A 26,254-nucleotide genomic window follows, 5' to 3' on the forward strand; every position below is an offset into this window, starting at 1 on the left:
GGCGTGCACGGGACCTCGGGCGCAGTGGGCTTCGTCCTGAGGGATGATTTGGAGCATGGGGGATGGCGTAAGATGCAGCAACGGACGCCACACGGCCCGCTACCATGGACGATTTACAAGATTTTCAAACCGAAAGGTACAGTTTTATAAAGTATTTATGTTGGTTTAAAAGGGGGCACAAAAAGTATGGAAACCTTACTAGAATGCAGCCCAGGAGCTGCAGAGGGGGAAACATTTAGGTTGAAAGCCAAATTTCTGATGACAAGTTCCCTTTAAAATAGAGGAAGGGTTAAGGGAGGGCTTTTTGAGGATGAGTGTGATGGAGGTATGTTTAAAGCATGAAGGGAATATACCAGTTGTTAGTGATAAATTGTAGAGATGGGTTAGGGTTGGGATGAAGACTGTGGTGAGATTGGGGATGAGGTGGGATGGGAGTGAGTCAAGTGTACAGGTGGTAGATGAGCCATAGTAAGTTTAAATTAATCAAGTAACAGAATAATTGCTTATTTAAGCATATATGTGTATACTACAATCAAAATTTGGCATGTTTCTGATCTAATGTTGGTTATATTGACCTCCAACAACTAAATCATATGTACAGGCAATACAAGAGTCATAGAAGTCATAGAAATACACAAGAGGCCCTGAATGTTCCCTGAAGTAACCATAAACCACTATGACCATAAAATGACTCTAAATTGGAGTTTTAGGTGCCAATATTATAACTTGTATAGGTGATTACCAACATCAGCATTTTGCACACAATAATAAAGAATAAAATCAGAATGTACTCTCCTCTCTGGTTCATTGTTGCATCTTTTTCACGGCTCTCACAAGTGTTTTTGGGCGCAGTGATGACATCACATTACTGGGCTCAATGACTTTGTAGATGATGTGACTGCCTGCAGTGCTATTGATATCATATCACAGCTGCAGATATAAATAATTATAAGAGCAGTGGTGGAGTGGCAGTGACGGACTGACGTAGGGTGAGCAAAGGCAGATATTACTACAGTATTTATTTTACACTGGTATGGCAAAAACCCCTTTAATTTTTATCATTGCTGCAATGAAATTCCAGGATAAGATTTGGAATCTTCAGTTCATAAGTCAATTTTCTAGTCTGGCCTAATATTAGATATCAGCAAACTGATTGATTTTGGGATTTGATTTTCCTGCTTTGAGCTTCAAAGCTGATGAATCAATTTGGGTTTATCTAGTGAGCAGTTCTGTTTATGTGAACTGTAAATTGCAGACTTGATGAATTGATCTGCTCATCCGAGGATTGTACTGACATTTTTGTGTTTGATGTCACTGTCCTTCAAGATTAACTTTGTTGTGCTACTGTATGTAATTGCATTTTAATTGTTAAAAATAACAAAACATTTTTTTTATTTCTATCTAAATTCTTAAAGTATATGTAATTGTTAAGATATTATGGATTATTATTTTGAAGGCTATTACTACTTGAGTCATTGAAATGATAAACAACACGTAAAATTTCAGACTGCTCCATCACTATACTTTTTTTTACAGCTAATATGAATGATTTTTTTCTAGAAAGTTCCTAACATAACTTAGACTAGAGTTCCATAGTGACTTTTGGTCTTCAGACTGCAATGGTGAAATTGCTGCAACACTTGTATTTTCTTATGGGCAACTAGGAGTTATCACAAGTAGAGATGAGCGGTCCCATGGAGGTTCAGTTTTCCGGAAGCAAACGAGCCTAGCTCTACAGGCTCGAGCTTGACCCGAATCCCAGATCCAGTCACTGACTGGCAGTTTGAGTCTCTGCCCACATACAGCCAGCCATAAGCAGATCACTTCCGGGGAAGGCAGGGTGAGCTTTTTCAAACTTCTTTTTGTTTTTGCACACTACATGTAATCATGCTGTTGTAACCCCCAGTGTGCGCTGTTCAAACACTGTACATGGCTCACCCTGGGCTGAGCACCAAGCATACCTGAGCACAGCGTTGCTCACACGAGTTTTGTTTGTATATAAAGTATCAGATCCCTGAACCTTGATTTTTAAATTCGGGGTTTGTTTCGAAAACCAAACCTCAGGTTCACTCATCTCTGCTCACAAGAACCCAGATTATATAGGAATTTGTGAGATTATTTTTAATTACTTTCTCATTACATGAATTGTTAAAGCAACCAAAATTTAAATTGTAATATTCTACCCCATTGGTTGAGTTCAAAGGTTAAAGGGTGCTTTACACATTGCGACATCGCTAGTGATTGCTAGCGATGTCGAGCGCGATAGCACCTTCCCCCGTCTTATGTGCGACATTTGGTGATCGCTGCCGTAGCGAACATTATCACTATGGCAGCGTCACATGCACATACCTTGTCAGCGACGTCGGGGGAGGTGCGTTCGGCATCATATTGACGTCACTGTGGCGTCACTAAGCGGCCGGGCAATAGAAGCGGAGGGGCGGAGATGAGCGGGACGTAACATCCCGCCCACCTCCTTCCTTCCTCATTGCCGGTGGACGCAGGTAAGGAGATGTTCCTCATTACTGCGGTGTCACACACAGCGATGTGTGATGCTGCAGGAATGACGAACAACATTGTACCTGTGGCAGCAGCGATATTAAGGAAAGGAGTGACGTGTCAACGATCACCGTTTTTGAACGATTTTGCGATCGTTGATCGTCACTTTTTGGTGTCACACGCTGCAATGTCGCTACCGGCGCCGGATGTGCGCCACTAACGACGTGACCCCGACGATATATCGGTAGCGATGTCGCAGCGGGTAAAGCACCCTTAAGAGTAGATGGCAGATTCGGTATATAGGAAAAACCTTTTTAAAGACAAAAGGAAATCCACTGCAACAGATGTGATTGATAGGCTTTGAATAAGTAATATATAAGAAATGCAGGGACATGTAGGAAAAATGAATTGCTGTAATTGTTAATAAGCCAATATCCTGTGGTTAAAGCCTTCATAGTTTAGATTAACACAAATGGGTTAAGTGAAATTAATAAATAACGCTCATAAGTTAAAAATCGTATTTTTCCAAACATTCTGGATGATTGCACCGCATGGGCATAATATCCCTATTTTCACATGAACTTGTGCACAGCAGCCTCTCTGGACATACTTTATTCATAGACTTCATTGCGCACCATTTGTCCAGAGGTTTGCCTGTATAGAAGAGCGTAAACAAATACATGTATCCACTGGAGACTGAGTTTCTGCTAGATGTTCATTATATTGTCTCACTTTTTTAGTAATGAACCATTTGGGAATTAATTATTAATTTCTGACAACTCCTTTAAGAGATGAGCTAACGATAATCTGCCATTCACATTCACCTTTCGGTATAATCAGGTCAAGTTAGCTGTCAAAGAATTTTTAGTACAAAAATGTAGAAAATGTCAGATAGTTTAATAGAAAAAAAGCTATTATTGCCAGCAGTGTGCGCCTCCACCTGCACATGTATGATTCTCTTTGTACGCCATTGTAGTCTGTGGCAAACAGCGGGCTGTCTTCCAGACATTCACATACATATTTGACATGAAGAGAAACACTTCAGAGACTTGAGTCTTAAGTGGAGAACTTCATGTATACGATTCCTCTGTATGGGGGAATTGTCTATGCGCAGTCAGTGTAAAAGCGTGTAATAGGTGGCATATAAAATTATTGAGCACTGAAAGAAGGTTGACATTCTCCCAGGGTGTTGGCCATCATCTTTAACAATAAGTTACAATGGGAAGAGGAAATGTTTCACCTGCATTTGATGGCAGCAGTTCCCTGGATTCTTTCTTCTTTTCCATAAGATTTATATCCAGCAACATAAATGGGGAACAGGAAGAAGCACAAGGCATTTACAAGCGAAGAGTCTGGGCTCCATGTTTATTCCATTGTGATCACTAATCATTTATGCCTCTAGTAGACCTGAGATTTGACAGGCTCCAGGGATGACGCTGGATTGTTGTAAAAGTTTTAACATCTCCGTAGTAATGTCAAAACTATTTTATTTACTGCAAGCAAGAAGTAGAAGAATAAAATCCCACTGCGCTGCGTACTGATGGGTGTGATAGGTACCCAACAATACTCGGCTGTCTTAAAGTTCTATATTAATATACTTAAGTCAATCAATCTACATAAAGAAGAGCTATGTATATAAGTAATGTCAGCGTAGACATGATCTTATAAAATATTATATACTAATATGTTTAAAGCGTACATATATCTTAATATTTTAGAATGAATACGGTATATCAAGAGTTTGTCTCAAAGAGGTTGTTCAATACTGAATATTTTACTAATATTTTGTTTCAAATTTCTCACTATTTTTAAATCTTTGCTTGTTGTCAGTATTATTGTTTACATTCATAAACTGAAATCTTACCAGTCCTGACCTTGTTTTATTTACAAAATGTAAGATTTGTTAGAAAGTATCCAGTTAAATGGCCCATTTAGATGAGCCAATAATTGATGGACAAGTGTTTGTAAGACTGTGTACTTCCTATTATCGGTGAATCTACACATATCATTATCAGAAGCACAAGGCCCGGTGTAAACTGCTGACGTGCTTCTGATAACATGATATTATATACATATGTAAGAGGGTGGCCAGAAGAAGGTACTCATATTCAGTGCTCCATGGCATTGGTGCACCAACAGTGCCATCTACCGGAAGATTAGGGTCACCAAGAACCAATATAAAAAGTTGGGCCGACAGCAGGAAGTAGGATTTGGTGTCAAGACCATCATGGGAATGGTTGTATTTGCAGCAGAGTAGGCCCATGTTGTCTGCAGGGGAATCATGCGAAAGTGCACTGAGTCAAGTACCTTTGCCAGAGGGACCTGAAGTGTGCATACCATAGTCAGAGAAACCCTGAAGACTGCATACCATCGCCAGAGGAACTTAAGACCCAATATCATTGCCATAGGAACCCAATGGCCTAATATTGTCACCAGAGGAACCCGTAGATTACACATTGTTGCTAGAGGAACCCAAAGACCGAATATTATCGCCAATGGAGCCCAAAGACTGAACACCATCATCAGAAGAGGATCAGTGTATGTGGCCAAGCAACGAAGATTGGACATAGACAACCAGAGACCGGGAAATGGGCATCCAAGTGAGCTGTTACTTCCTGCCTTGCATACAGTACTGAGAAGAACAAGAACTTATTACTAGAGTTAACCCTTGGTATAAGGCATTGCCACACAATTGGGCCACTTTTAGTGATCAGCTGATATAAGTTTACGTTTTCCTGTTTATAGCTAATAGTTCAGCATTCAGGGCGGGGGAGAGAGGGGTTGTTGGAGCAAATTTGAGCACGTAGCTAACCTAGCTAACTAGGGTGGCACACCCTATTCATAGTGGCTAAAGGAAACCTAAGCAGATATACATGCTGTTACTGTAAAGCAAAAATTAATACATAAGGATATTAGTGACCATATAGTGTATTTTTCAGGCTTTATTAAGACTTCACTGTATAGTTATAGAGTGACTTACAGCTAATGTATTACACTCTTTTTCCATCTGGCCCAGAATAACAAGACAATTTCTTCTGGCCGCGATTCATCTGCTGGGTTTACAACACAGATATATGTGACTTCTCATATTTCTAGCACCTTTCGCAACTATTACCAACAAGCACAAACTCCCCATCCTATTGTTACCTAAAGCTAAACATGTTGCTACCTTATTTGCCCCTATTGCTGGGCCTTCTGTGTGGCATGGTAACATTGCTCCTCTTAATGCTCCACATAGTAATAGTACTCACTACTTCACCTCTTAAATGCCCCCTGTCTGTCCTTTACATGGTAAAATTGCTCTCTGGAAGTGCCCTTCCACATTTACTAATGCCCCATGAGTTTCCCCTTAGTAATTGATACTGCCCCATGTTTTTCAACTAAAGTAATAATGCACCCTTATTCCTCCAATGTATAGTAATATTTCCTGCTGAGTAAGATGTCCACACTGTATATTCCCCCCACACTACAATCTGCTCCGACACACATTATGATAACCCCTCAGTTTATTTCCCCCATACACAGTATGATTGCTCCACAGTATATTTCTCCAACACTACATTCTTCCCCCACACACGTTATGATGACCCCACAGTACATTCTCCCATGCAGTATAGTACCTCACACTATACTTCCTCACATAGAGCCTCCGCACTTCATTTCCCCACACCCAGTATGATGCCCCTAGATGACCCCACAGGCCGAAATACAGTATGATGTCTCCACAGTAGTCCCCACCACACAAAATTAAAGTACTTACTCATATGAATAAATGTAGATAAATACTCATATACAGTATATATAGTACTTGCCTAAATCCAGAACATATTACGTCTGCCAGCACAATCAAAGTCCTGGGGCAGAAATGTCATCACATCCCCTGTGTTGGCGTCCTGTGACCACTCCTGCTGTTTGGTAGGGTGCAGACATAAAGTGACCTATGGTCTACAAAATGGAAAGCGGTGGAACAGTATCATCATGTCTCTTTGCTCTAGCGCAGGGTTTAACTGTAAGAGTAGTAGTTGCTCTGGGTGGGCATCAATGTGTGACTACCTTCTGCCTCCCTTGTAGCTTTATTTTCATAAGAATATAATTTTTTCTTGCCAACAGTGATTTTTCTCTCTGTATAGTCTTATTATAAAAAAAAATCTATATTAAAAAACAAAAATTTGAATTTTTGACTATGTACAGTAAATCTGAGACTACATTATAACTACAGTGTATGTCTATATGAATGAATGCCAGGCTACCATCTGCTGTAAAATAACTTATGAACACTGACAAATTAATAGACATATTGTTTAAATCTGAAATGTTCAGTAGCCTTATATGAAAGTTATGGGATGTTGCACTGATCGGGCAACACTACAATACTCTCTACATACTAGTTGTCAATGCATTACGCTAGCATTTAGGAATTCGAGTATATGGAAGTCTGTCACCCCCGTACTGGAAATTCAACTGCTTAAACACATATAAGGTAGTTAGCCCCTATGAAATTCATAACAGTAACATACATTTAGTGCTTTTAATCTATATGAAAATAAGGGTGGTTTAGTGGAACCATAGCATGCCAATGTCTTGATACACTGTCCGATGTGTGCTCTGCCTGAGCTTATGTTAACAGCACTCACTCACAGGAATTGCTGGCTAAACTTAAATGCCTGTTCCTGCATGTGCACACTGGCTCTGTAGGAGTCAGCAGCACGCTCACCATGTCAGTAATAGTGTGCATTCAGTGTGTGTACCAGGAGAAAATGAACTTATTTGTGCAACAAGCTGCTGGCTTTTACTTAGGCTGGAATCACACTTGCAAGAGACTCGCGTGAGTCTCGCATTGCAGCACACGGCACGGCCGCACACTCTCCAGACAGGAGTGGGATGGCAGCATGTATTTCTATGCAGCTGAGTCCTGTCCGGAGAGCATTAGGCTATGCCAGGTGATGCGATGCGAGACTCGCGCGAGACTCCCACAAGGGTGATTCCGGCCTAATAGAGCAATACAGAGAGCGGCCATATTATTCATTGCTCATTTCACTATACTGTGAGCGGTGGCCCTGGCACTTTGATCGACCACTCACTCAGCATAGATGTGCCCCACAGGTCCCCAGAGAGTATGATGCCCGCACAGTAGTCTCAATCACACACGGTATAAGTATAAATACTATATACTCATCTAGAAGCACATCTTAGAGAATTCACCAGCACAACCAAAGTCCTGTTACAAGTGAAGCGGCCCAGTGATGTCATAGAGTCACCTGTGTTGGGACTCTGACGTCATGTGTGTCACCGGTGTTATCTGCCCCATAACTGAAGGGGGACATAAGTTCATTTTCTCCCCATAGTCACACTTTCAGTAAGTTGACCAGGCAGCATTGTAACACTGTTTACCTGCAGATTAACCCTATAGCTACAGGTAAATAGCGTTTTATGAGGTTACAGGTTCCATTTAATATGATGAGCTGGCGCTGGCTTTGTTATATTTAATGACTAGTAAAAGCTGAATGTGATCTGTGTTACAAATGACCCGACTCCCTAGAGCCAAAACTGTTTGTTTGTAGCATCACAACTAATAGTCATTTGTTTATATAGTGTCAGATCACGCACTCTCTATGTAATTACTCTGACAGGTCTTTTTTTTTTCCAATTTATTTGCCTTAGTTTGTTTAATTTTCTATTACCTTTTCAAAGTGTGTTCTATGCAGCTGCGAAAGAACATGGGATTTGTAATAAAATTACATTTGTTTGATTTGCGGAATTTAGACTGTTGTAGCTTTAATCCAGCGCTGGCAATTCCTGACTGCACTGATTAGTAAACATATGCAAATACATGCTTAGAACTTCTCCTTGTAATTGTAGGATGCTTGGAATATTTTCAAATGTAGCTCAACTCCTGGGACTTAATCCATTTATCTCAACTGAATCTTCTGAAATTCGGAGACTCCTTCTCCATTCTTTTTGTATTTATTTGCAAACTGTGACTGAAAACAAACCATTTTCTGCATAATACAAACATAGTAAATATTGCTATAAAACCAGCATATTACTTGCAGTCTCGTTGTCAGCAATTACTGAAAAATGTCTGACCTTATCATACTTGGAAAATCTTATTTCTTATCAGCTTTGGATTAAAATAGAAATCCTCCTAATGCAAGTCGTACTGTTTGTCTTACAAAATGTACAGGTCTAGATCTGCAGCATGTGTCGCGGGCGGGGAGGAGGGTGTCAGCACACCACGCTCACCCCTTCTGCTCGGGTCTGGCGGCTGCTGCTCAGTGGTGGCTCGAGCGGTGGGCCGGATCCCGGGGGTTTCTCGAGCGGCACTCCTCGCCCGTGACTGAAAGGGGGTTGTTGGGTGTGGGGATGATTATTGTCCGTGACGCCACCCACGGTTGTGGTGATTTCACCACCGCTGCTCTATACGGTGCTCCCGGGGATGGTGATGCAGAGCAGCCAGGTGTTGCGTTGCCCCTCCGTGGGTAGGGGTTGGTGATCCCGGGGCCCGGTGATGGTGAGGGAGGTGCAGGGCCTGGTGGGCGCAGGGACGCGGGGGCAGCGCTGTGCCTTGCGGCACCGTGGTACTCACTCAGCCTGAGACGTTGACACAGTTTTTACGGTAAACCATACGGCTGGATAGACGGTCCCACGGACGGCTGCACTTGCTCTCCCAGTAGGTGACGGTGATGTCCCTTTTCCTAGCACCTTTGTGTACTTGTTGGTTGCGATGGGTCCCCACCGGTAATCCACTCCCCGGCTTCAAGCTGGACCGGGGGAGCTCTACTCTTTGCCCGCAGGCGCTGGCCCTAAGAAACGGGTGCCTTGGCGGTGGCGGTGTCTCTTCTACACTGTCTGGGCTGTTGCCTTCGATCGGGACTTGGCTGTTGGGGGATCTACGTCCCCTTCACTGACGGATTCGGCAAATTATGGCGACTCCAAGCCTTGCCGGGGTCCGAGAGGCCCCTGCCCTGGTGCTGACTGTCCTTCGGAACACTGCTCCAGACCGCCGGGCACACAGCCTACGGGGTCCTTCCAGGAACTTCCAAACGGTCCCCCTCAAGACAGTCACCGCCGTTGCTGACCTTGCTGACCTGGTCCTACACACAGCTGGACCCTTCAGGCTTTCTTTCTTTCCTGTCACCTCACTTGCTTTCCTCCTTTACCACTTTTCTACTTTCACTACTTGTTTACTCCTTCACTTAGCTCCTCACTCCTGCTCCTCCCTGAGCTTTCTCTCCTTCCACTTCTCCCTCCGAACTCTAACTGCCTGGTTTCTCCCGCCTCCAGAGCTGTGAACTCCTCGGTGGGCGGAGCCAACCGCCTGGCCCACCCCCTGGTGTGAATCATCAGCCTCTGGAGGAAGGCAACAAGGATTTTTGGTTAGCTGTGGTGTTCCTAGCTGGGATGTAGGGTGTGATGGTGTGTGACCTGTGTCCCCTGGCTTGCCCAGGGCGACACATTCCCCCTTAGCAAAATGCAGACCGTCCGCGGGCTGCCGTCCAACACCGGTTTTATTTTTCTGAAAAAGATAACATAGTAATATAACATATTTACATTTTTAATAATAACTCTTCCCAAGACGGGAGGCACATTTCTTTAACGTTGCATAACGGTTTACGGTTACGGTTTCCGCTCTCTCCCACCCAAGCAACCTGGCCCTGATGCTGCCCCTAAAGCCCAGGCAGCACCCCTTGACCCACAGTCCAGCACACGGTACCCGAGCGGGATCTGTCCTTTCCCTCCAGAGGGTAGCCACCGGTTCCTTTGGTGGCTGGGCCCCAGCCTGCTCTGCTCAGGGCCCTCCCTCCAACCTGCCTCTCCGGAGGCGGCACTGCGGAAAACGGTAACGGTAAACAACTTATTTACAAGCCACTTAACGTTTGTGGTTGCCCTGCAAGTTCACGGGCTTGTCCATGGATAGTCCTCCATGCAAAACGTTTTAACGGTCCCCACAGGGACAACGGTGCCGGCTCCAGCCGGTTGCAAATCACGGTAAATCAGGTGAAACTTTGGTAATCATTTTCTTATCATTCTTTCAAACTTTTAAACAAACTTGTAAACATGCTGACTGGTGGTCCCAACGGGGACGGTGCAACGGGCATCCGCTGCCCTACTCCAGGCCTTCAGGCTCTAGTGCTCCTTCCAAGGGAGGGGGCGCGGCGCTCGCTCGGGCCTCTGGGCTGCCCTTTAGTTTAGCGTCCAGCGCGAACCACCCCCGCTCCCCAAAGAACCGGGTGTATTGCACGATGTCACCCGGCATCAGATTGCGGCCGGGATGCTCTTCAGGCAGGTGGGCATTCACATCCCGCCGGGCTATAAACACTTCGGCCTCCAGGCCCGGTTCATAGATGAACCCATAGCCACGGCGGACATCAAACCGCCTCACCTGCCCCATGTACAACGGGCCCCGGACACGGAACGTGGCCTGGCAGAGATTTTCCTTTTCCCGGATAGCTCGGGACACCAGCTCAGCCTTCTTCCGCTCCCTCTCGGCGATCTCCAGGCCCAGCGGTACCGGCTCCCTATCCCAATACGGCGCTGCCGCCAGCGCCGGCGCACGGGTCGGGCCCCGCAGGACATCCTGGACGTTGCCCACTGTCAGAAATCTGGGCGGCATGTCCCGCGGTGTCTTGGCCTTGGGCGCTGCCTTGCAGCCACAACCCGGCGCTACCTCAGCCGAGGTGTGGGGGATGGGCATAGGGGCTTTCCGCTGCTGGGCCTTCGGCTCGGAGCGGGTCATCGGCTCCGGCTCGGGGGATCTTTCGGGGGATGCCTCCGGTTCCACTTTCGGAGTCTTCCACGGTAACACCTCCGGTGTGCCGCGGGCTCTGGCTACAGGTCGGCCCGCCTGGGCGGGGACGCTGGGTACTGCTACCGGTTGCGGTGGTAGCAGGCCTAGTGGCGGGGTCACGGCCTCCGGGACGGGTGGCGAGGGAGGCAGCGGGGGGAGAGGGCTTGGACCGGGCCCCACAGCCGCGATGACTGGCCCCTCAAGGGCATCGGGACGTGGGTCACTCACCCTCCCTTTCTCCGCCTCCTCCTCGCGTCTCTGCACGGTGCACGGTGGCTATAACGTCCGCCATGTCGGCCTCCCACTCCTCCATGAGGAGCTGCATCCTGACCTGCAGCCTTTGGTAGAGCTGCGCGGTTCGGATCTCCACCCACACCGCGGTTCCAGGCGCGGGGGCTACGGTGTCGCGGGACGACATCCACATGATGGCTTCTTCTTTACTTCCAGGAACGGTATATTTGCAGAGTCCTGGCGTCCCTGCTTTTATAGCTGCAGCTACATGCGTCCAGCCGCCATCGCGTCCCCCTTAGCTCTTTCCGGCCCCTCCTCTCTCGGGGCGGGGTTTTGGCCTTCGCGCCTCCACTACTCGAGAAGACGCTCGAGCGGGAACTTTTCGCGCCAAAGATGGCGGCTTCTGAAATTTTTCTGCCGGATACCTCCGGTGGTAACAAGGCGCACCTCTACCAGACGGCAGAGCGGTAAGATCCTGTTCGTGACGCCAAGTTGTCGCGGGCGGGGAGGAGGGTGTCAGCACACCACGCTCACCCCTTCTGCTTGGGTCCGGCGGCTGCTGCTCAGTGGTGGCTCGAGCGGTGGGCCGGATCCCGGGGGTTTCTCGAGCGGCACTCCTTGCCCGTGAGTGAAAGGGGATTGTTGGATGTGGGGATGATTATTGTCCTTGACGTCCGTAGCTCCTCACTCCTGCTCTTCCCTGAGCTTTCTCTCCTTCCACTTCTCCCTTCGAACTCTAACTGCCTGGTTTCTCCCGCCTCCAGAGCTGTGAACTCCTCGGTGGGTGGAGCCAACCGCCTGGCCCACCCCCTGGTGTGAATCATCAGCCTCTGGAGGAAGGCAACAAGGATTTTTGGTTAGCTGTGGTGTTCCTAGCTGGGATGTAGGGTGTGATGGTGTGTGACCTGTGTCCCCTGGCTTGCCCAGGGCGACACACATGGTCACTCAAGTATGGGAAAGGCAGAGTCTCATCAACTGCAGCATCTCATTACATACAGGTTTACAGTAGTCTGTCATCTGATAATCTTTTATATACCTTTATTAAAATATACTTTGTGTTCCTTTAGGGTGGAGTTGGTGAGAATGGACCCAAAGGAGAACAGGTAAGATTTGTAGTTGAAATACTGTATTTGTTAATAATTGATGCATCTACTGAGAGTAATTATTGTATGGGGGTCTAACTGTATGCTGTTCAATGCAGGGTGGTGCAGGAGAAGAAGGATTTGGTGGAGACAAAGGTGAACTGGTAAGAAAATTACTGTACATGGGCAGATTTCATTTTCTACTATCTATCTATCTATTTATGTATCCAGTGGCGGACATATCACCAGCACAGTTGGTGCAGCTGCACGGGGTCCCTGAGCGGGAGGGGACCCCCAACGATCTTAAAACATATGGGGATTAATTTTGCCGGCGGCAGCTTCAGTGCTAACAGGAGACGCAGGGGCCGATCTGCTGAACGGATATGCTGCAGCTGAGCTGACAGGGCCCTTCCCTCACCTGCTCATGCATTGATGAGTTGATGCTGCGCTGGTCATATCCATGGAAACGCGTTGAAGTGAATGAGGAAGTCACTCATGCTAAGCATCAGGGATCGATTACCTCAGTCTGCTCAGCTCCTGCCTATGCCACTAAATTGCACTTAGAAAAAGCAGGGATAACGCTGTATAGTAAGAAGGGGGATATAGCTTCAGAGCGCCCCCTGGTACTGGCCTTATTGCCTGTCAGCCAATCACAGACTTTGCTTTATGACCACCTCTGTGATTGGCTGACAGGGGAAGATAACCAAGTATCTTCTTTTTGTGCCCTGAAGTCATAAATGTGAGGTGGAAGCTGCAGCATAAGACGCCTGTGATCTTACAGGATCTGAGGACTTGCAGCCTTATGGAAATTTTGTAAGAATACTGTTTTAGAAGATAAAAGAAATAGTTTATATCTGAACTATGTTGGGAGTAATGGTTACGTAAGGAAAGTGACTTGGTCACACAGCCACAAACTGTGTGCACAGCGGCCCACTAGTGACATGCACAAGCCTGGTCTGGCCCCCTATAGTAATAATATAACTTGTGAGTAATAGTACTGTGGTTATACTATAAAACAGTTACAGGTCAACACTAGTGACATGCACAAGCCTGGTCTGGCCCCCTATAGTAATAATATAACTTGTGAGTAATAGTACTGTGGTTATACTATAAAACAGTTACAGGTCAACACTAGTGACATGCACAAGCCTGGTCTGGCCCCCTATAGTAATAATATAATTCATGAGTAATAGTACTGTGGTTATATTATACTATAAAGCAGGTACAGGTCAACACTAGTGACATGCACAAGCCTGGTCTGTATCAGGCTGCAATCTCCACAAAGACTTTACATCTGTATGACAAATTGCTTATTGGGTCAGTTTACTGTCCATTAAAGCACCACTCCAGTGTTTGTTTTTATTGCACCGCTGGAGTGGTGCTTTAATTCTAAGTCCCCTTCCCCGTCTTAGGCCTCCTTCACAGATCCGTGTCTCCGGTACGTGTGAAATCCATTTCCACACATACCAAAGACACGGACACATGTAGACCCAATAAAATCAATGGGTTTGCTCACACGTCTGTGTTTTGACACGGACAGTGTGTCCGTATGGAGCCAACATGTGTCCATGTGCGCCACACGATGACATATCTGTTTATGCCGGCAACATGGATGTCACTTGGACTGCACACTGATGTGATCTGTGTGACACCTTCCAGAGGACACACATTCACTGAAATTATATTGATTTTTATACTTACCTGTCTCCATTGCTGCTGTACAGTACAGGAGAAGAACCTGTAATAATTATATATAAATACACAAAACCATTTCTTCAACACATCTGTTAAGATAAAGGTGTCAACCCCTTTAACGACTGTCTACTCACGAAACACTGTATTTGATACCCTACACGCACTGTATATCATCATATTGCATCCTCAGTAGAGATGAGCGAACCGGTCCCGGTTCGGCTCGAGGCCGGTTCGCCGAACGGGGGTCCCGTTCGAGTTCGGTTCGTCGAACGTTCGACGAACCGAACTCGAACGTATAGGCTATAATGGGAGGCAATCACAAACACATAAAAATGCATTATAAATGTACACAAACAGTTAATAAACATTGCCATAACACTTACCGGTCCTCGCGATCCCTTCTGCACTCTGTCTCCTGCCGCTATTCCATCCGATGATCGCTGAATCCTCCCGGTGACCTGCACTGCCAGCAGAGAAGCAGGACCTATCGTGACGTCAAAATAGCCATGTGACCAGTCACGTGGCTATTATCTCATTGGCTACAGACTGGTCACATGACTATGACACGTCATGTAGGACCTGCGAGTGCATCTCTCCGGTACACGGTGCACATATGTGTATCGCCGTGTACCGGCGACATGCTCTAGCACACGGTCGACTCCCCGTTCCGTTAGGGACCGGCTGACACAGCCGGTCATTAACGGAGATCACCGTTGCCATAGCAACGCAGTTAGCGGTGACGTCACCGCTAACCGCGGCTCCGGGAGCACCGTTGCTATGGTAACGCGTCTGTCAGCGTTACCGCTGTTACCGCTAGCAGCCAGCAGTGATCACTCACGGAGTGAAGGCTGCACGCTGCTTCCCGATTGTAGTGAGCATTGTAGTTAGGATGGAGGTTCCCCAGCCCCAAGTGATGCCCCTCACTACAATCGTCACTACTACTACACTAGAAAGAAAGAAGACAGAAGAGCAGGATCGTGGAGGGGTGACAGGGGGTAATAAAGATGGAGTCTCTAATGTGTCTGTGTATTTATTTCTATTAAAGTATTTTTTCTCTGTGTGGTGTCTTTTTTTAACCCTTTATTGGAGATTCTTAATGGCCGGGTCAAACGTGCCTGACATTAAGAATCTCTGGCTTAATACTGGCTGGTAAAACAAAGCCAGTATTAACTCATGATTACCCAACAAGCCACCCGGCTCCAGGGCTGTTGGAAGAGTTGGATACAGCGCCAGATGATGGCGCTTCTATGAGAGCGCCATTTTCTGGGACGGCTGCGGACTGAAATCCGCAGCAGAGGCGCCCACAAACCTCGGGCTAACCTGTGCTGCGGATTCCAATCCCCAGCTGCCTAGTTGTACCCGGCTGGACACAAAAATAGGGCGAAGCCCACGTCATTTGTTTTTTAATTATTTCATGAAATAAGTGAAATAATTAAAAAAAAACGGGCTTCCCTATATTTTTGGTTCCCAGCCGGGTACAAATAGGCAACTGGGGGTTGGAGGCAGCCCGTGGCTGCCAGCTGTACCTGGCTAGCATACAAAAATATGGCGAAGCCCACGTCATTTTTTTGGTGGGCAAAAAACTTCTGCATGCAGTCCTGGATGGAGTATGCTGAGCCTTGTAGTTCTGCAGCTGCTGTCTGCTCTTCTCCATACAGACAGACAGCAGCTGCAGAACTACAAGGCTCAGCATACTCCATCCAGGACTGTATGCAGAAGTTTTTTGCCCCCTGAAAAAATTATGTGGCTTCGCCATATTTTTGTATGCTAGCCAGGTACAGCAGGCAGGTACGGCTGCCCCCAACCCCCAGTTGCCTATTTGTACCCGGCTGGGAACCAAAAATAAAGGGAAGCCCTTTTTTTATTATTTCATGAATTTCATGAAATAATTAGAAAACAAATGACGTAGGCTTTGCCCCATTTTTGTGTCCAGCCAGGTACAACTAGGCAGCTGGGATTGGAATCCGCACCACCGGTTGGCCTGAGCTTTCTGGGCCCCACTGCTGCGAATTGCAGTCTGCAGCCACCTCAGAAAATGGCATTTTCATAGAAGCGCCATCTTCTGGCGCTGTATCCAACTCTTCCAGCACCTGCCTGCTATACCTGGCTAGCATACAAAAATATGGCGAAGCTCACGTCCTTTTTTTGTAGCTTTTTGGCAAAAAAAAAAAAAAATGCTTCCCTGGATTTTCCATTGCCAGTGAAGGTAACACCAAGCAGTGGGGGTTAGCAGCCAGTAGCTGCTTGGATTACCCTTAGCTAGCAATACAAAAAATGCAGTGGGAGCTAACATATATTTTTTTTAATTATTTATTTAAATAACTAAAAATAAAATGGGCTTCCCTGTATTTTGATTGCTGGACATCACAGTGCTGTAAAAATAAATCTTTAAAAAAATGACGTAGCGCTCCGCGGTATTTTTGATTCTCAGCGCAGATAAAGCAGACAGCTATGGGTTGCCACCCCCATCTGCCTGCCGTTACCTTGGTTGGCAATCAAAATACAGGGAAGCCCATTAATTTTTTCTATTTAAAAAATAGTTAAAAAAAAAAAATTACGTTGGGTCCCCCCATTTTTGATAGCCAGCTAGGGTAAAGCAGACGGCTGTAGCCTGAAAACCACAGCTGGCAGCTTTACCGTGGTTGGGGATCCAATGTGGAGGTCCCCTCAGGCTCTTTTTTATAATTATTTTATAAATATTAATAATTACACAATAAAAGTAGGGGACCCCCCAAATTGGATCACCAGCCAAGGTAAAGCGGACAGCTGTGGTCTGGTATTCTCAGGGTGGGAAGGTCCATAGTTATTGGGCCTTCACAGCCTAAAAATAGCAGGCCGCAGGCACCCCAGACGTGGCGCATCCACTAGATGCGCCAATCCTGGCGCTTCACCCCAGCTCATCCCGTGCCCTGGTGCAGTGGCAAACGGGGTAATAAATCGGGTTGATACTAGCTGTAAAGTCACCTGAGATCAAGCCCAGCAGTTTGTGATGTCATGGCGTCTATTAGATACCCAACATCATAAACTGTCAGTACTAACAAAAACAAAAAATCGACAAAAGAAATTTATTTGAAAAAACAGTCCCCAAAACATTTCCTCTTTCACCAATTTATTGTAAGAAAAAAAATAAAGGGGTCCCACGACGACTCTGGACCGTCTAGAATATGGGGGGGAGACACTCAGGGAACGTATCCCCCATTTTCTAGGAGTGCGGACCCTTCATGTGAGGAGTGTGGGTGCAATGAATCTGCACTCACTCTCCCCGGGTCCACAGCAGCAGAGTCCATGTCGTAATGGTTGCTACCAAAGCTGCAATGCCCTGCTCATGAGGTAAGGGCATGCCTAATCAGGAGAACTACTGTAGAGGAAGCTCTGCTCACTGGTATATAGGTGCTCAGAAGTAATAATAGATAAAATTAGTGAGTAACCTCGGCACTCTATATCTCCCAGACTAAGTCAGTAAGTCACAACGGATAGTAATGCAAAATCACTCTTTATTGGTCCGTATTAAGAAAATTTTTTTTTCATAAGCATATATGTTTTTGTCCAAAACAAGTTACAAATGACGTTTCGGCCTGAGCCTTCGTCAGATTGGACTTATCTGCATGTAATCATGAAAAATGACAATAATCAGTATCACATAAGAGTGAGAGAACAATAACATAAACTCGAACAATGTAGAGGTACAATTGGGATGCAGCAAAAAAATTGCAACACAGCAAGAAATGAAACACATGATACAAATGTCATAATACAGTACAAGGACAATATAGTAATGACAAATATGGGGTCAGAGTAGACTTAGACAGCTCTGGTACGAAAGAGATGTCAATCATAAAGTAACATGTGCAGTAGGTGTAGAGCTACACTATGCATGGCAGAGCTAATGGGTAGACCGACCATAGAAAAAGTAGAGAAAAAGTGGAGAAAAAGTGGAGAATAAGTGGAACATAAGAGGAGAAAAAGTGGAGAAAAAGTGGAGAAAAAAGTGGAGAAAAAGTGGAGAAAAAGTGGAGAAAAAGTGGAGAAAAAGTGGAGAAAAAGTGGAGATTAAGAGGAGAAAAAGTGGAGAAAAAAGTGGAGAAAAAGTGGAGAAAAAGTGGAGCATAAGTGGAGAAAAAGTGGAGAAAAAGTGGAGAAAAAGTGGAGCATAAGAGGAGAAAAAGTGGAGAAAAAAGTGGAGAAAAAGTGGAGAAAAAGTGGAGCATAAGAGGAGAAAAAGTGGAGAAAAAGTGGAGAAAAAGTGGAGCATAAGAGGAGAAAAAGTGGAGAAAAAGTGGAGAAAAAGTGGAGCATAAGAGGAGAAAAAGTGGAGATTAAGAGGAGAAAAAGTGGAGAAAAAGTGGAGCATAAGTGGAGAAAAAGTGGAGAAAAAGTGGAGAAAAAGTGGAGAAAAAGTGGAGCATAAGAGGAGAAAAAGTGGAGATTAAGAGGAGAAAAAGTGGAGAAAAAGTGGAGAAAAAGTGGAGAAAAAGTGGAGCATAAGAGGAGAAAAAGTGGAGAAAAAAGTGGAGAAAAAGTGGAGAAAAAGTGGAGAAAAAGTGGAGATTAAGAGGAGAAAAAGTGGAGCATAAGAGGAGAAAAAGTGGAGAAAAAAGTGGAGAAAAAGTGGAGAAAGTGGAGAAAAAAATGGAGAAAAAGTGGAGAAAAAGTGGAGAAAAAGTGGAGAATAAGAGGAGAAAAAGTGGAGAAAAAGTGGAGAATAAGAGGAGAAAAAGTGGAGAATAAGTGGAGAAAAAAATGGAGAAAAAGTGGAGAAAAAGTGGAGAAAAAGTGGAGCATAAGAGGAGAAAAAGTGGAGAAAAAGTGGAGAAAAAGTAGAGAAAAAGTGGAGCATAAGAGGAGAAAAAGTGGAGAAAAAAGTGGAGAAAAAGTGGAGAAAAAGTGGAGCATAAGAGGAGAAAAAGTGGAGAAAAAGTGGAGAAAAAGTGGAGCATAAGAGGAGAAAAAGTGGAGAAAAAGTGGAGAAAAAAGTGGAGAAAAAGTGGAGCATAAGAGGAGAAAAAGTGGAGAAAAAGTGGAGAAAAAAGTGGAGAAAAAGTGGAGAAAAAGTGGAGAAAAAGTGGAGAAAAAGTGGAGATTAAGAGGAGAAAAAGTGGAGAAAAAGTGGAGAAAAAGTGGAGCATAAGAGGAGAAAAAGTGGAGAAAAAAGTGGAGAAAAAGTGGAGAAAGTGGAGAAAAAAATGGAGAAAAAGTGGAGAAAAAGTGGAGAAAAAGTGGAGAATAAGAGGAGAAAAAGTGGAGAAAAAGTGGAGAAAAAGTGGAGAATAAGAGGAGAAAAGGTGGAGAATAAGTGGAGAAAAAAATGGAGAAAAAGTGGAGAAAAAGTGGAGAAAAAGTGGAGCATAAGAGGAGAAAAAGTGGAGAAAAAGTGGAGAAAAAGTGGAGAAAAAGTGGAGCATAAGAGGAGAAAAAGTGGAGAAAAAAGTGGAGAAAAAGTGGAGAAAAAGTGGAGCATAAGAGGAGAAAAAGTGGAGAAAAAGTGGAGAAAAAGTGGAGCATAAGAGGAGAAAAAGTGGAGAAAAAGTGGAGAAAAAGTGGAGAAAAAGTGGAGCATAAGAGGAGAAAAAGTGGAGAAAAAGTGGAGAAAAAAGTGGAGAAAAAGTGGAGAAAAAGTGGAGAAAAAGTGGAGATTAAGAGGAGAAAAAGTGGAGAAAAAGTGGAGAAAAAGTGGAGCATAAGAGGAGAAAAAGTGGAGAAAAAAGTGGAGAAAACGTGGAGAAAACGTGGAGAAAAAGTGGAGAAAAAGTGGAGAAAAAGTGGAGAAAAAGTGGAGCATAAGAGGAGAAAAAGTGGAGAAAAAAGTGGAGAAAACGTGGAGAAAAAGTGGAGAAAAAGTGGAGAAAAAGTGGAGCATAAGAGGAGAAAAAGTGGAGATTAAGAGGAGAAAAAGTGGAGAAAAAGTGGAGAAAAAGTGGAGAAAAAGTGGAGAAAAAGTGGAGAAAAAGTGGAGAAAAAGTGGAGCATAAGAGGAGAAAAAGTGGAGAAAAAAGTGGAGAAAAAGTGGAGAAAAAGTGGAGATTAAGAGGAGAAAAAGTGGAGCATAAGAGGAGAAAAAGTGGAGAAAAAAGTGGAGAAAAAGTGGAGAAAAAAATGGAGAAAAAGTGGAGAAAAAGTGGAGAAAAAGTGGAGAATAAGAGGAGAAAAAGTGGAGAAAAAGTGGAGAAAAAGTGGAGAAAGTGGAGAAAAAGTGGAGAAAAAGTGGAGAAAAAGTGGAGCATAAGAGGAGAAAAAGTGGAGAAAAAAGTGGAGAAAAAGTGGAGAAAAAGTGGAGAAAAAGTGGAGATTAAGAGGAGAAAAAGTGGAGCATAAGAGGAGAAAAAGTGGAGAAAAAAGTGGAGAAAAAGTGGAGAAAAAAATGGAGAAAAAGTGGAGAAAAAGTGGAGAAAAAGTGGAGAATAAGAGCAGAAAAAGTGGAGAAAAAGTGGAGAAAAAGTGGAGAATAAGAGGAGAAAAAGTGGAGAATAAGTGGAGAAAAAAATGGAGAAAAAGTGGAGAAAAAGTGGAGAGAAAGTGGAGAAAAAAATGGAGAAAAAGTGGAACACCCTTTGGTACATTTCATGTGGCACTAAGGGGTGCTTAGCTTTGTATTTAGCCAAAAAAATGAAAAAAAAAATGACATAGGGTTCCCCCTAGTTTTGTAGCCAGCTAGGGTAAAGCAGACGGCTGCAGCCTGCAGACCACAGCTGGCAACCTCACCTTGGCTGGTAATCCAAAACTGAGGGCACCCCACGCTGTTATTTTAAATTAAATAAATAATTAAAAAAAAAAAACACGTAGGGGTCCCCCAAAATTGGATCACCAGCCAAGGTAAAGCAGACAGCTGGGGCCTGATATTCTCAGACTAGGGAGGTCCATGGTTATTGGAATCTCCCCAGCCTAAAAATAGCAGGCCGCAGCCGCCCCAGAAGTGGCGCATCCATTAGATGCGCCAATCCTGGTGCTTCGCCCCAGCTCATCCCGCGCCCTGGTGCGGTGGCAAACGGGGTAATATTTGGGGTTAATACCAGATGTGTAATGTCACCTGGCATCAAGCCCTGGGGTTGGTGAGGTCAGGCGTCTATCAGATACCCGACATCACCAACCCAGTCAGTAATAAAAAAAAAATACACGACAAACACATTTTTATTTGAAAAAACACTCCCCAAAACATTCCCTCTTTAACCAATTTATTAGATTGAAAAACAAATCCAGGTCTGGTGAAATCCAAGGGGTTGCCATGACGATGCACACTGTCCCAGTCAATGAAGAGCAGGATGTTCCCCATTGGCTGGGAGAGCAGTGCAGTGACCTGAGCTAACATCAATGGGTCAGCCCAGGTCACTGCAGGGCATGACAAGTGCTGCTGTCAGCGAGGTACATTACCTGCGCTGATCTCCAGCACACTGACAGCCCCTGTCACTGAGGTCAATGACCGGCGCCTTCACATCAAGTATCGCGAGAGGTCCGTGACGTCACCGCCAGTGTCAGTCTCGGGTCGGAAGCGAGAGGTGATGTGACAAGCGGCGGCCATGGAGGACAGTGACAGCGCTGAGGTCGGGATGGCGGGACTTCATCACCGCAGGTAAGCCGAGCGAGCGAGCGAGCGGGCGGGCGGGCGGGTGGATGTGTGTGTGTGTGTGTTTGTGTATGTGTATGTATGTGTACATGCCGCGGGCAGGAGGGGGTGGAGCGAGCTGAGCGGGAAAGTGTGGGCTTCCTGCACGTAACTAAGATAAACATCGGGTTACTAACCAAAGCGCTTTGCTTGGATACCCGATGTTTATCTTGGTTACCAGCTTGTGGCAGGCTGCCAGCGATGGCTCCTGCTCACTGTAGCTGTAAAAAGCCCTGCTTTTTGCTGCTAGAACCGTTCTCGAACGTATCTAGAACTATCGAGCTTTTAGCAAAAAGCTCGAGTTCTAGTTCGATCTCGAACAGCCCAAAAATCACTCGAGCCGCGAACTGGAGAACCACGAACCACGAACCGCGCTCAACTCTAATCCTCAGTGGTACAGAAATGCATATTGCTGGCATATATACACTTGACAATACCATAACACTGATAGTTAGATGTTAGCATGAAACTCTGCACAGTACCGTATATATTTGTTGTGGAACTGGCAAAGAAGCTGATAGCAGTTTAAAATATTTATCTTTTTACTTTTGGCCTGGAGTGTGACTACTGTGGATGGCCATTGGTCACCATATTATGCTAATGAGAAAAGTCTTAGGAAACTATGCTATATACTTTATTATAGAATTATTTAGATGAATTAGTTTATCTCAGAATCTAATTAATCTGGTTTTAATAAGAATTAAACTTCAATTTCCAGTAGTCATGGCTTACTTGTCTGTAATTGCTTGATTCCTCATAAATTATTTATTGCAACCTAAAAAAGAAAAGTTTAATTTCAACTTGAATTTGTTCTCTATGCAATTGCCTGAAAAGACAAATGAGCTGGTAGACTGCCCCCTATAGTAATAATATAATTCATGAGTAATTGTACTGTGGTTATATTATATTATAAAGCAGGTACAGGTCAACAATGTGTCTTAATGGGTTACCAGCATAAAGGTGTTCATGTCTACTATATGTATGTGACCAATCTTCTCCTACAGTGGACCATTACACGGTTGGTGTATGCTCTATAGACAGTCTACAGAATAACATATGGCATGTATTTACTGGTATTTAATGCTTTTTATGTAGGGTGAAGTGGGAGGTGCAGGCCCCAAGGGATCGGTAAGTAGTAATGTTTTACTTGCAGAATATCACAGTAAATTAATATAACAATACTTGTACAATTTACTAAGAAAAACGTACCAAACTAATAGTATGTAATGGTCACCAATTGTATTATGTGCTTCACCCTTATTCACACACATTTTTTTCAGCTTTTTAAAAAGCATTGTTTCTACCTGTTAAGTGCTCTACTTTGTTAATATTTTCCCATGTCAAGTATCAGCCCAATAAATGAGATATGCCGTATAGTATATCACAAAAGTGATTACACCCCTCACATTTTTGTAATTTTTTTTTATATCTTTTCATGGGATAACACTGAAGATATGTCTCTTTTGATACAATGTAGTCAGTGTACAGCTTGTCTAATGGTGTACATTTGGTGTGCCCTCTAAATAAATCGAACACACAGCTATTAATGTCTAAACAAATGGCAACAAAAGTGAGTACATCCCTAAGTGAAAATGGCCAAATTTTGCCTAAGTAGCCATTTTCTCTCCCCGGTGTCAAGTGACTCAGCGTTACAAAGTGTCAGGTGTGAATGAGGAGCAGGTGTGTTAAATTTTTTGTCATCACTCACATATTCTCATACTAGTCACTGGAAGTTCAACATGGCTCTTCATGTGAACAAATTCTCTGAGAATCTGAAAAAAAAGAATTGTTGCCCTACATAAAGATGGCCTAGGCTATAAGAAGATTGCCAAGACCCTGAAACTGAGCAGCAGCACGGTGGCCAAGACCATACAGCAGAACAAGACAGGTTCCACTCAGAACAGGCCTCGCTATGGTCGACCAAAGAGGTTGAGTGCACGTGCTCAGTGATATTGGCCATAACATATGATCTATTACTAGTAACTCTCACAGAATAAATATGGCAACGCCTGCCATCAGAGGTGCTGAAGCAAGTCCAGGAGGAGATGTAATAATTTGGCTGAAGAACACAGTGGCCAGTCAGACATTCACTTTGCTATTGAAATATTACAGAGGTGACTCTAAAGTGGCATTCTTGTAGGATGACTTCACATTTTGTCTTATAGATGGGGTCCTAAGCATAGGATCACCCTTTATGACATCAATATTAACTAGTAGGCCATGTGGACAGGGTTTGTCTTTAAGATACAACCCCTTTTATTGGGTTAATCTAACACAGTACGTTTAAGCGCTATTATATCAGATGCTGTACATTATATACATATTTAAAATTCCACTATTATAGGTGATCTTTTTACAATAATTAAGAGAGTACACACAAAAATATTTATATGGCAAAATAAATTCTTTAATAAAACAGTATATCAAATTGATGGTTGATATATTTCTTCAAAGTTTCACTTAGTTAATCACGTTTCATTTAAATAAAATCATTCATTACATTTTTACATTTTTAGACTTTCATACTACAACTTGTAAAGTAATAAGGGGGCAATTTATCTTGGTAGAAATGGTTGAAATCCGTTTTTCTGGAGGCCATGTTTCTTTTACTTGCGCCAAATTTATCAGTGTTGCACAATATTTGATAAATATGGTACATTTTTGCAATATTTTTTTCCTTTTCTTGTTACCTGAAAGTCATGATCTTTCTCATAATTTATAATTCTTGATGACCAATCCATAAATATTGAAAACTTGCAGTTGAGCTCAAGTAAAGGGAAGGAGAAAAAACAAGACTGTAGATGGTGAATATTGGACTGTGAATACGCATTACTGCCAAGAAAACATGAAAAAACTTCTTTGGAAAATATGAGTTACTTAGCAAATAAAGGTGGCCAAATTTACTTGTGCCCAGATACCAACGTCAAGGTGTAAATCTCATCTGGGTCCTACTTTAAATGCTATGCCTCTTGTCCAAACTGTAGTATTATATGGGCTACAATAGAGCCTGCAAAAGGCAACTTAAAAACACCTGAAATAACTGGGAGGAGTGCGCAGACAAAGGACATGGCTCCATAATATAAACTACAAAAAATTGCCAACACTTCCTAAGAAGTGCCTTCCTTTTATGAAGTGTCAGCAATTTTTTCTAGTTTTTTTTTCCAATCCATAAATGTGGCTTAGATCTAGTTGCACAGCTATCTATGTCCATTTTCCCACTGACATTTCACAAATGATGTGAATCATGTAAAATTGCAATTTTTCAACCAAAGATGACATACGACATAATGTGCCACCTTTTGGCATTTAAAACTACTATCTAAAAATCGTTTATAAATTGTTCAGGTGAGTTCTTAGCTAATGTAGCATATTCTTCTAATTTCTAATTTATATCGGTAGGCTATTGTATAATTATTGTGTTTTCATGTTGGATTTTGAAATGCCTTAGTGTCTTATATATGTATTATATATACAAATTGAGATCTGTTTATGCACAGACTGGAAATCCTGGAGAACCTGGTAATCGTGGTCCAGAAGGTGGTCGGGGTCTACCAGGTGTAGAAGGTCCTCAAGGTTCTCCTGGCCCACGTGGCATGCAAGGTGAACAAGGTGCTCCAGGGTTACCAGGCAGTCAGGGCCCATCAGTAAGTGATTGTCTTCTTGGTTTTAATTATATCTTTTCCTTTTATATTTTATGTATTTTTCTGCTTTTATCAACTGTATTTATTTTCTTTAATTTTTAGGGTAGAGAACCAACAGACCAGCACATTAAGCAAGTCTGCATGAGAGTTTTACAAGGTATGTTAGGTTACATCAGGCATATAAATTCTTTATATACACATATTCAGCCTCAATTCACTAAACTGTATAACATTGTAGAGTATCTTAAAACTTTTCGGTCATAATACAAAAACCATAACAGAACTCTCCCATCTTCTGCCTACCTTGCGCCATGTATAATGATTCTTATGTGGAAGAAGAGCCATTATATCTCCTCAGGTACCTAGGTAAGACTGGTACATCTGCCCTTTCTACTGCTACAACTATGATTAAACTGGAAACACTCCTTTTTGGAAGACACCAGTTTTTGTGTATGAAAGAATATGAAGATGAATCATATTCAATCCTAAAGGGATTGTCCACTACTTGGAAAATCCTTTCTCATTCCCATAGTTTGCCCCAGAAAAAAAAATAGGACTATACTCATCTCTGGTGCGACTGCAGTTCCATCAATGTCTGAAGTCATGTTCCTGGGGCCCACGTGACTTTGCTATGTATGACACACGGGCCCTGCGACCAATCAGTGATGGCTTCCTTCACCCCAGGCTAACCAAAATCCAAATAGCGTTGGGATAGTCAAAAATC

The 26,254-nt window shown here is 43.8% G+C and overlaps 1 protein-coding gene across 1 annotated transcript in view; it reads left to right on the plus strand.

The window, feature by feature from the left end:
* Positions 1 to 26,254, plus strand: part of COL9A1 (collagen type IX alpha 1 chain) — a 287,994-nt gene that overhangs the window by 225,591 nt on the left and 36,149 nt on the right. Inside the window, exons 31-35 of the mRNA XM_075338439.1 lie at positions 12,583 to 12,618; positions 12,717 to 12,761; positions 22,985 to 23,017; positions 25,387 to 25,533; positions 25,633 to 25,687. Of these exons, the coding sequence (XP_075194554.1) occupies positions 12,583 to 12,618; positions 12,717 to 12,761; positions 22,985 to 23,017; positions 25,387 to 25,533; positions 25,633 to 25,687 (316 nt within the window). The remainder of the gene's footprint in view (positions 1 to 12,582; positions 12,619 to 12,716; positions 12,762 to 22,984; positions 23,018 to 25,386; positions 25,534 to 25,632; positions 25,688 to 26,254) is intronic.

The sequence above is a fragment of the Anomaloglossus baeobatrachus genome, chromosome 3 (assembly GCF_048569485.1).
Source record: "Anomaloglossus baeobatrachus isolate aAnoBae1 chromosome 3, aAnoBae1.hap1, whole genome shotgun sequence".
NCBI classification, from domain to species: Eukaryota; Metazoa; Chordata; class Amphibia; order Anura; family Aromobatidae; genus Anomaloglossus; species Anomaloglossus baeobatrachus.